The sequence below is a fragment of the Branchiostoma floridae genome, chromosome 6 (assembly GCF_000003815.2).
Source record: "Branchiostoma floridae strain S238N-H82 chromosome 6, Bfl_VNyyK, whole genome shotgun sequence".
NCBI classification, from domain to species: Eukaryota; Metazoa; Chordata; class Leptocardii; order Amphioxiformes; family Branchiostomatidae; genus Branchiostoma; species Branchiostoma floridae.
Window position 1 is genome coordinate 6,800,927 of NC_049984.1, and position 13,062 is coordinate 6,813,988.

The 13,062-nt window shown below is 42.1% G+C and overlaps 1 protein-coding gene across 2 annotated transcripts in view; it reads left to right on the top strand.

Annotated features, from left to right (window-relative positions):
- The first annotated feature begins 234 nt into the window (after positions 1-234).
- LOC118418704 (thiamine-triphosphatase-like) overlaps positions 235-13,062 on the top strand; it is an 85,932-nt gene continuing 73,104 nt past the window's right edge. Inside the window, exon 1 of one of the 2 annotated variants that reach the window (XM_035824765.1) lies at positions 235-1,154. In XM_035824765.1, the coding sequence (XP_035680658.1) occupies positions 500-1,154 (655 nt within the window). In that variant the 5' untranslated portion in view covers positions 235-499. The remainder of the gene's footprint in view (positions 1,155-13,062) is intronic. The other variant, XM_035824766.1, reaches the window with a different exon arrangement.

Sequence of the window (13,062 nt, forward strand, 5' to 3'; positions counted from 1 at the left end):
AATTCGACTGGCTCCTTTCTCAGAGGATTTCCCTTGTAGTTTCTAAGGACTTTAAGGAGGTAATCTTTCTTAAACCTCCTTGCAGTTTCTTAGGAAAGTTTCGCTCCTTGTGGTTCGCGCTGAGCGGAAAAACTTCGTGCGTTGCCGTTGGGGAAGCCCCTAATTTTCATGACGTCATTAAGACGCGTTTCAATAGAGGAAGTAATCCGACAAGATTACCTCCTCGATCCCCAAGAAAACTTTCCAGCCTACGAAGTTTCTTGAAGAAAGTTTTGCTGCTCGCATTGCACACTGGGTCCATCCTCCAGCTGGCCAAAAAAAAATGTGAGTGCGCGGGGAAAGCCCGTGGTGTGACGTCAGAAGACTTCCGGGGGTCGACTGCCTGTTATCTGGCGAACGATCGATGCCCGCCATTCACCAGCACTCTATTGTGGCTCTGTTTACTTTATTTGGCGCGGGGCGACTAGACTGACTGCCTTGCCGCGTTCCATACATTACCATGAATGTATTTAGGCTGCAGACCCACCGGCGAATCGTACTATCGGCGGTCGACATGGAAGTGAAAGAAGGCGGTAGCGCGAGGGGGGAGGGCGGCGGCGGTGGCGGTGGGGAGGGCGCGCGCGCCGCGGACCACAACAACAAACCTGCGGGAGTTATCGAAGTGGAAAGAAAGTTCAGCTTCGGAGAGGGGAGCGAGGAAAAGCTCAAGAAAGCCGGAGCCGTCTGCAAGGAGACCACGTCCTTCCACGACGTGTACTACGACACGGAGGAGTTCATCTTGACCCTAGCGGACCACTGGTTGAGGAAGAGGGAGGGGAACTGGGAGCTGAAGTGTCCTCCCTCCAGCAGGGACCAGGCCAGTCTAGTGGAACAGTATGTCGAGCTGCAGCGCGAGGCTGACATCCTGAAACAATTGGCGGCCATTTTAAACGTGGAAGCCGCCAGCGTGGATGAAATGATCCGACTCGCACGCTGCGAGCCTTTCTGCAACTTCCAGACGGACAGAAAGACTTACACTTTGGACGGAGGCTTCAAGATCGACTTGGATCAGACCGATTTCGGCTTCAGAGTCGGAGAAATCGAGCTGATCTGCCAGAAGCAAGCCGACGTCCCGGAAGCACTGTGCAGGATAGACGCACTGGCGGAAAAACTAGGTATTTTCCCCAATTATTTCTTTCCCCAAGCGGTCTAAAACCCCAATTTCTCCCAGAATTTACCATTTTCCAGGGAGTAAGGTAGTTGTCCCGCTGTGACAGAGCCCCACGAGGTAAAAGCGGGAGGATATAACGGGGATAGTAAAAGTGTCGTCTGCAGACGCCATGTTGGATGGAGCGGCACAACAAGCCATCCATCATACGCGGTGAGAACCCGTGCGCCTGCAGTCATCACAGTGTGCGCACAGCCTGATAAGAACTACCAGATGTTATAACAAATGTTTCGACTTTTCCAGACTCAAACTCTCTCTTCCAGAAATGCTACATGCGCACAGGCTGTGGAAAAAAAATGCCACACTTGCTAGGCGGTGTTTTCAAGGGGTAATTTGATACCTGTCATAAACACCCTCTTAAGTTTACTAAGGGTGTGCACTAAGTAGTGTCAATGACCTTGGCTGAGGACAAAGAAAACAAGTTTGGAGGGAATTTCTTTTGTGAGATTTGTAGTTCTAGTTTCTTACCTTTTTCTTGAGATTATTGCTGGCTTTGTTGTGATTGTTAACATTAACGTATGAGTTTTCATGAAAGATTCTTAAACTTTTCAAGAAGGGTGTACAATGACTTTGACAATGTCAAACTATAATAAGATGGCCAGCATCCCTATCTTGATAGGTATTTTCTACCTAAACTATAACTTAAACATTTGCACATGATAAAGTTATGATACCTACTTAGTGTATTATCAACAGGTGTTTACCTGTAGTTTAATGTACTTAAGTCCTGTGACCTAATTTTCATGGGTTCATGTCCTTAAATCATAGAAACCTGAGTGACTGTTTTATTGGTTCCAGGAGCTTTTTACCTTTTCCTTCTGGAGAGTTGGAGATCCTATTTCCCGTGCTATTTGTGGCACACATTTTGTACTTCACCTAGGGCTGCAAGGAAGTTGAAAGAGAACATGAAGCTTGGGGTAAGGTACCCAAGCCAGCACTTTAAATACTTACAGCGAAGGTGGTACTGTAGTTCTCATGAGACTGGGCAAGAAAAAACAAGTAAGTTTTGATGAACTGAAGAAAAACTTGCCACCATAAAGGTGAAAATCAACAAGGCATGAGGTTACCTTTATTTATCTAATGATTTATTTATCTTGGAGACAAAACTTTAGGTTGTCCTTTTATTTGTGACTAATTTCCTTACTTTTAAAAGCAAATCAGCTACACTAAATTTGAAATAGACAGGTGGTTCTATTGCTTTAAGGGAGAGCCATGTATGCTTTAAAGTTTAAAACAAGGTTTCTCTATCAGTATAAGTTGTAAGTTAAAGTATAACTGTCTTGTTTTAACTTAAGCAGTGCTAATGCCACTAATGATTTTTTGCTACTCAGTAGACTAGTATTCAGTCCCCAGCAGTTGCCTTGACTGCCATAGAATAAGTAAATCACTATAAGGTTCATGAAAGGTGGTGGTAAACTTGAACTTAAGTTGAAGAGATGAATAAATGTGCAATGAAGGTCTCCATTCATTCATTCATTCATTCATTCATTCATTCATTCATTCATTCATTCATTCATTCATTCATTCATTCATTCATTCATTCATTCATTCATTCATTCAATAAAAAGAGATGAAGAGAAATGGAGAAAGAAAATTAAAACATTCCTATCACACTTCTTTCATGAACTTGAATTACGGAAGTTTTATTTGGTGAAAAAGTTGTGAAATATTCAGACTCCTTGTTTAATACATCTTTTACCAAAATGGTGATTATTTTCTCAGGATTTTTTTTTCCACAGAAGGCCTTTCAGGTCAATCTTACTTGGAACATTTGGAGCATGTCAACTGTGTATATTTTCGATCAGACTCTGAGACAAGTGTCTCCATAAACAGATAATAGACACTGTCAATGTAAACTATCCATACTCTGTTTGGATAATTTTACCCAATTGGGAGCACTGGTATTGCTTAATGTGTCACGTAGTCTAAATGATACTTTCCACAGTCCACAGACCACACAGATGAGGTATTGAGGCTTACTTGTGCTGGTTTACTAGTAGGAGTTACGCTTGTGTGTGTGTGTGTGTGTGTGTGAGTGTGTGTGTGTGTGTGTGTGTGTGTGTGTGTGTGTGAGGTGGAGAAAGATGAAAAGAAAAAATTAAAAACTATAAAAGAATAAAAGCACTACAAGTTGAGCAGAAAATTTGTTAAACTTGTATCATTTACCTAATGTTTTTATCTTCCAATAACAAGTCAAATGGTATACAGTATACACGCCTGTGTAACTTAATACAGCTCAAGTTAAAGTAGACTTTAAAGATTTAACAATGGATTTTTGTAGCCTAGGGTCTTGTTATATCTCTAGCATAGTCTAGGGACAGACCAGAGCGCTCGTTTGAACAATGGCTCCCTTGACCTTCCCTTTGCCTACCTGTGCCCTTTCTTCTGTACACACCTGTAACATATGTAAACATGTATTGTTGACTTAACCCTGTCTATCAGGGCATGTTTGTAGTTACACCCTTTCTTCAGTAAGTGTCAGACAAAAACACAATCAACTTACAGTTGTATAGCCAAGTTCACTGGTAGATAAAGCACACACATATCAATTGTTGCTTCTAACCATGTCTATCAAGGCTTATTTGTAGGTCTGCAGTTTCAAAGGCCCAAAGTCAAAAATGACCCACAGTCATTTGATACAGCCAACTTCATTGATACTCTATGTGCACAAAGATTTAGGTCAACTACTACACATATACACCTGCTGTACATGTGTTGACTCAGGTGAAGGTGAGTACCCAGCTTTGGTTAGGGCCATGTTCTCAGATGTAAAGCTGGAGAGCCACACCTTTAGCATTTTAAAGAACCCACCACACTTACTTACTGATACAATATGAGTAATAAGGGTCCATCATGGTTTGAGTGGGTCAATCAGATCCTATCAGTCTGGCCATACACAGCTTGTACTTAATTTGTACAACAGGTGTGTTTTGCCTTAAAGCGACTTACTAATTTTGCAATACAAACAAACAAGCAAACAAACAACAAACTTTTGTTCTTCTTTTGTTATGATGACTTCAGACCAAATTTCTGTTGACTTAAACGTGATTCAAGATACATATAGTTCAATTTCCATCTTATCGCCCAACTAAAGTCAAGCTGGCACTATCAGCAGTGCAGGGTGTCCAAGGCCATGTGTCATGTCAAGGGTCACATACCTGGAGGTGTTAGCAGTCTTGTACCACTTCTCAGGTCTCCTTGTGAACACATGTCAAGGTCATGAGACAAGGAAGTGTGAGTCTACATGGAAGTGTCCACAAACAAACCTGTTCTCTAATGGCGTCAAAAACATAACCTTCTTTGAGACGGTAATATATTATTACCCCCATAAGAAATGAGGGTTATATTTTAGGCAGTGTCTGTTTGTCACCAAGATAAGTAAGTACAGCTGGATGAATGGGTTTCATACTTGGTGTGTTGGTAGATTATAAGGAAAACTGGAAATTGTTCGATTTTGGGCCCTACAGCGATTTTTCTAGGTACTGCAACAGAGCTTCTGGTTTTGATATCTTGTACTCTGGACATGCAACGGTCACAACTCTTGGGTGGTAGAAAGCTCTTGTTGTTGATATACAGTTGGTTGCTTGGGAGGGGGTCTTAACTATGTAGAAATGGATAGGGCAGGTTTCCCTCTACCAGATACTTGTACAACATGCTTAATGATTCAGTGCAGTATATGACCAATACTGAAAATGTTGGCCTTTATTCTTGCATATAATTATAACCTTAACCTTCAGTTTCCCAAAGGTATCAGTTTGGCACCAAGTTCATAGTTGTGATGTTAGGTGGTCAGGGAAAAGGTTGAAAACAGGCGTGGGTCCTTACATTTAATTGTAGATAAATCACCAACAAGTAGAACAATTAAAGTGTCAGTAGGATAATTAAGGAGGCGACAAAGGCTATTTTGTTTTAAGGTTAATGGGGAGGGCAAGCAAAGTTCGAACCAGCACCTACCAACCTAGCCATGATGGCATCCTATTTTAGTATTTAGTTTACCTGGCTCGTGGTTAACAAGATAAAATGGCACCCAGGCTACAACCAATTGGCCATTGTCAAAAACATGGCCTCATTGGCAGATCTGACTACAGTTCTTGCTGCTTCACAGAAAGGTCCTGTACCATGATATTATGGAGGATGTAACACAATCATACTACTGTATTCCATCCATATCACCCAAGGTACCAGTCTGACTGCAGGTCTGATAGCCTGATGGCCGTCATACATTTGTACATGTACCATCTGAGAAAACACACATTTCAATGCGGATGTGCCAGGAGTTGAAAAAATTCGATGTCCTCAAGCAAAAAATTGTAAGAACATTTATTCCAACATCCGAATCTAACAGCATTCATATTTTCGCCAGCGCAACATGCAGCACACGGAAAGAGCATTTGAATTATACCATAGATGCAAGCAGAAGCCTGTGGGATACTGTAATATAAGGACCAGTCTGGAGCGCCCGTGTCGAACGTTATCATGGCCCAGGTATGGCATAAAGGGGAGTTATGACATAGTTGAGTATCTGAGGCAGTTGAGAGCAACCATGCTTTGAAATCACTGGCCACCAAAACTTGTGGAACTAGAGAGAAAAGCAAGGCACGTTTTTGCCTTCATTCTCATTCTTTTACATGTAGAATTCTCTAGTGTTTCACGCTCCAGGTAGTAAGTTAATCAGATGCAACTTACTGATAAGGTGTGAAACAAAATTAAATATGTCAGGATATGATTCATCTTTGCAGGGAAACAATTATTCAAAATAGGGACAGTTCTTTCCGAAGTTGGAAAAGTTTCACCCCAAGGCCATAGCAAGTAAATCTTATGGATGACATCATCATGCTCATTATTTTTGTTGCCATTCTGTTAACAAACAAACAGAAGAACTATTATAAGTAAGTAAAAATTGCCTAATACCTTAACCTGGCTACCTTCCAATCTAATTACTTAAGGGCTCCTTACACTCGCTGAACTGAAGATATCATTTGATTACTCTTACTGTCCTGAAAAAATCAGCAACGAGTTAAAGGAGCCTGCTAGTAATCAGATGATACCTAGGCTAGTAACACCTAACTTACTTGCCATCATTTCAGACTGCTGGGTCCTTAGTCAATGCCTACCAACCAACCAACCAACTGACCAAATAACAAATGGACCAACTGACAGCCAACAAAACTGCATACATACATACAAACAAACAAATAAACAAACAAACAAACAAACAAACAAACAAACAGGCAAACAAACACCAGTAAAACATGCTATACAATTACTTTGCCAATAAGATGACTCTGCAAAAGGGAACAATTTAATCCCTAAACTGCTATTTCTACCGACCAGTGATCAAAGGGTAAGGTTGGGGTCATTTCAACTTGAGGAGGGTCAGAGGACAGGTTGAAAGCTTGTTCATAAGCATTTCATCATAACAAAGGGATGTCATCTGGAAATGATATTCATCTTTAACCATTAATGTTGTCTTTAATAAAGGTGGGACACATTTTCTTTTCAGCTGGTATATATTTGTGACGATCTTTGTTCGATTTCTAAACAGTGTGCACCAGTTCTCTGTCATGTTATCTTATTTGCAATGATAATCTTCCAGAGGCCTCGAGGGAAGGTTGTCTCAATGTTCGAGTATGTTCGAAGTTTACTTCACTTATGTTTACTAAGGCTTCTTATCTTTTGTCTCCAGTTGGACAGAAATGTGTTCATTTATTATTATAATAGGTCTTCCTTGTACAAATGTTTCGAAAATATCTGATAAGACCAAAGTTTGACAGTCTAGAGCGATCAGCGGACTGGTAAAAACAATGCCGTCTTTACATAATTCGAGTTCCACAGGTGTCTGCAATTTCCCACCTTCCTTGCACCTGGGGTTCTCGCAATCAATAAAGCTCAAGCCAAAAAGTGTTGCCCCCATAAAAACCGGAGTCCAGAAATTCTTTATTACGACCGCAAAGTCGCCGGGTCATATGCCATCGCAACCCGTCATGGCTGGCAGCTAATATAGCCTTCCCCGTCCCCGGAACCTGTTGGTTATAATTAGGTGTCCAGATTATCTTGACTCCCCGGCCCACTGGCACTCCCTGGGACAAAGTGAGTGGCGTTTAATGAACTACCGAGTCAGAAATAATAACTCGGGAGCCCCCGGTAGGTCAGAGTTACACCGCGAGCTGTGACACCTTGTGATGGGAGTGAAGTTCGGAAGCAGGGAGAGGGGTGGGATAATCTAGCAGGGGTCGAGGTGACAGTCAAATCGAGGGGCCACACATTACGCAGCGTGGAAGATGGATATAGGGGAGGGTAGGGGGTCTTGGCTGGTTTGTGTGGGTAAACTCACTGTTGAGGAAATCGGATTAGAAGCTTTGGGCGTCGGAGTGTGTAGCGTGAAAGAGGAGTAAGGGGAGGGGCGGGACCTCTATCATAATGCAGTGATGGAGGACAGCACGGTCGCCCTCCTGACTTCATCTTCTGTGGGGCTGGGAAGACGTGTGTTTATGTTGTTTGCCTTTTGCCATATGGATAACAAATAAGTAGTTTAAGCCTTAGAAAGAGTGAGGAAGGAAATGAGGATGAAGAAGCAACATGCTGTAGCGAGGAAGAGGTCATGAACCATCTACTTTTTTGCCACATGATTGTGCGTGCTGTACTTGTGTAAAGTTGTATAGTGGATGCTGACGTTGAAGTCTGAGAGCCACACAACATACATCAAGTTACTTGCCCTCTTAACTTTGACTTCTTACAGGTGTGAAGGCCTGTGTTCATGTGGTGTGCCTTTCACTGTGTTGATCACAAATGAGTAATCAAAGCTGTGCAGAGCGGGGTTCGAACCCTTGCCCTTGGATCCTTGGCCAGAATTTGATCCATGTGGCGGAGTAGTATAGCTAAGTATCCAAACCAACCAGTATTACAGCTGCTGCTTCGAGTCTCTTCATTCTCTTATGCGATTTGCAGTGTGGTTGCTTACTGCAAAACCCTAAAAAGTGTCTAAAAGCACCTTAGCAAATAGGATGAAACAACTACTGGTTAATGGTTGTCAAGCAGGCCATGGGCAGGTAACAACGTTTAAGTAGTTTCTTTAGAAACCTGGACTAAGGCTTTACTTGATATCACGCTGAATAACTTGTCTCTAATTTCTGTAATGAAGAACCCTCTAACTTATCGGATGAAAATGATTTCGAAGTATAGTTTATGGGAAGAACAAATCTCTCAGTTTCTATGAACTAATGCTCCAGGAGCTTAATAAGTAAAGTACACGGCCAATGTTGCCCCGGAAAATACTTCCCCCAAACCTGGATCAAACGGACCCTATCTCGTCCCAACCTGAGCGGGGCTTATCTGGCTCTGCTCGACGTGATCTTGAACTGTATGCTGGGAGCATCGGGGAAGACGCAGCCAATTATCGGCAGAATTGGCTGCTGATCCCCGCTCAGACCGCATCACCCCGGTCCTGTCCCTGTCAGTCTGTGCAGACCTTTGTGGGTAAGGGTTGTTCCTTTGTGTTGGTGCTCTTTTAGGGGGTGACGCAAAGGGGCTCCGTCACAAAGTTTGTGCACGTATCTGTGTAAAGCTTTGGAGTCGTGAAGAGAGGGGTTCGTGAAACAGCTTCAATGGGTATTGCCTCAAAACTTCCATCCATCCATCCATCCACAAAACTTCATAACCCTCTTTATTCAGAGTCAGAGAAAGCAAAAACTTCTATTGCCAAAATGTCAGAAATTCACTGGTTTTAAGCCTTGCCAAGTAAAGGCCACAGCCACCACACTGATCTATTTCCTTGTTTTGGGGCATTTGAATTAAAAATTCAGCAACAGGTAAAGATGAACTCAGGGCTGTGAGGAAAACTTGATTCTGACACTTTTCACTCGCTGAAATTGTGTATCAAGGTAACGTTACAGGCTTACCACTAAGACTCTTCCAGTTCCAACATGATTTTCTGTATATTGTTTGCCATATGATAAGGGACAATAAAATCTTTCATTAAATTATTATTTCTTAAAATACAACATAACAATTTAATACTACAGACGAGGGCTGTCGAATTTCTGCAACATTTTTGCCACATCAACTTAAGGCCACACCTGTCTGGGGAAAGCCACAACTCTCCTCTCACTGATGGTCAGAGTGTCGGGATGTAATGGCAGCTTGGGGACTTACCCTGACCTTGTTTGTGCCACTCGGATGTACAACAAATGACTGGTAAAAACGGTGGCGGCTTTTTAAGTTCTTGTCACGGTCTAGTGTAGCCTGGAGGCTGTCGCAGATCTTAACACGGATTGGAAGTGATGTCTTAAGATTATTCTAAGACCTCGTGATGTCAAACTTTGTCATCTTGAAGCCTCGGGAGGACTATGACCAGAGACAGGTAGGACTAGTTGAAGAATAGACCAGGAAGAAAACATGACGATTTGTCCATTTGTAAGTCTTTCTGGAGTTGTTTTTTCACCCCGTGTTAATCCTTCCAGTGTCGCTACAGAGCAAAGGAGATTAGGACACAAGATTACAACTTAGGAAAGGACATAAATCTGGCGCGCTGTGTGAGACTTGACTGTTGATTCTTCAACTGGTAATGGTAGGTGTTTGCAACGTGGACAAGGGACAAGGCAATCAGAGATGGTAGACTTCACCCCCTTACCCTAACAACTGCTTTGTCAGTCCGTTTTATTCACACATACACAAATTAAGGATAAGTCTACAACATTTGTATGTGGCAATGCTATATCTTGCACAAACGCAATTGTGTAAACACACACAGCCAGCTGCAGACAGAAATACGTACATAATACAGTATTCCCTTTGGGCAGATAGAGAACAAATGGAGAAAACTGAACAAATGGACAAAACTGTATTCGATAATGTTAAAATAAAATGTAAAAGCCCTCGCTACATACATATGGAGTAACATCAGCTACCTATCTGCACACCTTTACAGGAAGTTCTTTCTTAAGGCCTCACCTATTTATTTCCCCGGTTCTAACTCTAAGACATTTTAAAGTAAAAAGATAGCAAATGGACATCATAAAAGCAGAGGGCAGGGAGGAAAATTTGAATATGACTGTGTTCACTCTAGCCTGGTTAAATATCGCTTATAGCAGCCCTGAGCCCACCCAACATCCGACTGGGGAGGGTCAAGTTACAGCCCTGGACAGCAGAATTTGTGTTACACTGACTATATTATTAACTCCATAAACTGAGTAAACCAAGGTATAAACCTGGCCCTTAGGCTTTGCTTTCATCCTGTTTTTTCCAGGTGAGCACATTCTTTTAAGGTCAGGAAACCAACAAATAAGATTGGATACGCCTAACATAGGCATAAAAAAGAAGTTATGGTCAGATCAGTTTTATCTCTTTGCTGGTACTGGTGTCCCTCACAGTTTGAAAACAAATTGTCTGACGTATACACTAGAGATTACACATAACAGTGCAATGTTTGGTAACAACTTGTAGCTTTATCTTGTAAAGACATAGTATATCTTGGCTAGTTGGAGAGAATCTCGGAGTAAAAAGTCTGACAGAGACTGTCAATTTTGATTTTTTTTTCACATTTACAACATCCACATTCATCCTTTGTAAAGTGGAGATGCCCCTGGATTTCCCAGTGAACGAGAGACGAGCGGCCACACCGTTGGAAGACTTCACCAAACATGGAGTGAATGATGACCAGTGAGCCGTTCCACCATCCGTAAGATCTCCTGCACCAGCCTGGCCGATTCCTCTTATAACCTCCTTAGTGCCGTGAAATATTAGTTGTCTTAAGACTTTTCCCAAGAGGGCCGAGAAGATTTCGTAAGATTTCCCTGGCAATAACAGGTCTTGGTCCATTAGAGCTCGTTGTCCTCTGGGACTATTGATTGGCAAAAGCTAAGAACAATTGTAAGGTGTTTGAGTGGGGCGGAAGGGATACCTATTTGTCATCATTGACGTAGAATGCTTAGCTAAGATCTGCCGGTGTTTCTTAAAGGCAACTTGGAAGGGACACCTGCAGGGGTGCAGGTAAATAGGGCACCATGCAGGTAACTAGTGTCACCTGTAGTAAGATTTATGAAGACCTGAGTGAAGTTCCAACAATATCTCTTGACTCCTTCAAGCTAGACTTCAATCAACTAAATCGCTGGTGGGCTTTTCCAATCAGGGTCCCTCCCCATTTCAGAAGTGGCGCACCAGACCAATTTCGGGCCCGTTCTTAAGGAAGAAGGGTACGTCTTTAAGACATTAGTGGTTCACCTTGTCCCTGTTTCCAAGGTCTACCTGTGATTATTGACTCCCACCTGTAACAAGCTGAGGGTCCACAAGGTGAGGTTGAGTTTGTTAGGGCCCGATATTGATGCAGATAAGGCGCAGCACACCTGCTTCTGCATTGATCTTCCCTCCTGTCTTCCGATAAAAAGTGCCGGAGAAACTCGTGCACCAAAGGTAAGAAGGATGTGATGTATCGACAGGGTGGGAAACTTAGGGAACAGTAATAGAAAAAGCACCGGGACCGAAGCAATATTTTCTGTAAGGATCTACGAAGTTGATTTTATAAATGGCGTCTGGGCGCGTGCGGATTGATTTTGTGCGTTTTCGCACCGAAGGAAAGAAATTTAGTTCCTATCGACAACTGGAGAAAGTTGTGAGACTGCAGAAAACAAGCCGCTGCAAATGGTGTAAATGTTACAAAACTACACTAAATGGGAGAATATGTCATCATTGTCGTAAAATTATATGAAGATTACAGCCTTCATTGTATGACTATCACAGAATACTTTGAACAGTGATGAAAGAGTGCAAGGATTGTGAGAATTACACGAAATAGAGACAAACTGCAAACTGTGAAATTATGTTGGCTACTTGGATTTGAAGGTGTTATGTTGGATGTCATTATCTTTGAAGATGAAGACAGTGAAAAGATAAAGTAATACCTCCCTGTTCACTTATCTTTGAGGGTATTCTGTTTACTGTGCTCAAGAAATTCCCTTAAGAATGCTGACTCACACAAAATGCAGTCTGGAAATCACTAAGAAATACTTCATTCTTCATTTTGTTCCATAAAATATACCCCAAGATTGTCAGTTTCTAACTTTTATTGTCTTTGCAAATGTATAGACATTGACTGTGTTCCACATTAATGTTTGGCATATTTACAGAAGTGTGCATAACCATGGTCAAGTTTTTTGTTTATCATTCAAAAGTGACTTTTGTCATAGTCCAGACATTTGAATTGAGCATATTGAAATGGTTCCCTATTTCCTGCAAAACTATGACATATTGTGCAAGGTCTAATGCTTAAAAGTCCAGCATAGCAGTTTTCACAACTATGACATATTTGACTGAATGTTCATTTGTCTCTTTACATTGTCACGTCGTGGTCTTGATGTGGTTAGGGTTGTAGATCTTATTATAATAAGGTTCTAAGTTTTAGTACTTAGCAGGCTTTGGTCAGGGACATCCACTTGGATGTCATGTACATGTACAGCTAAAGGTCCAGTGTTTGAGGAGAGCCACACCTTGAGCATGTTGATGATCCCACTGCACTTAACAAAAAGAGTAGAAGTCCATCCCGGCTTGAGTGGCTCAAACTTACTGTACAAAACTGGCATGTTATGCCTTAAGGCAGTTTACTGGTTATACAAAACAAACAAAAATTCAATGAAACATTGGTTAAAGTGGTTTGTACAGCTATGACATATCGTACGAGGGCCGCCATTTCCCTGGCACGGCCCTCGCGCCAGGTGTGCCCTTGGGAAGCCCCTGTCCTGGCACGGCGCTGTAAATCAGGAAGAAACACTCAATTATAGAGAATATTTCCCTGGCAGTCCGTAGTTATCTACCTGCACTTATGGGCAATATTTCCTCCATATCTAATTATTTCTTACGGGAGA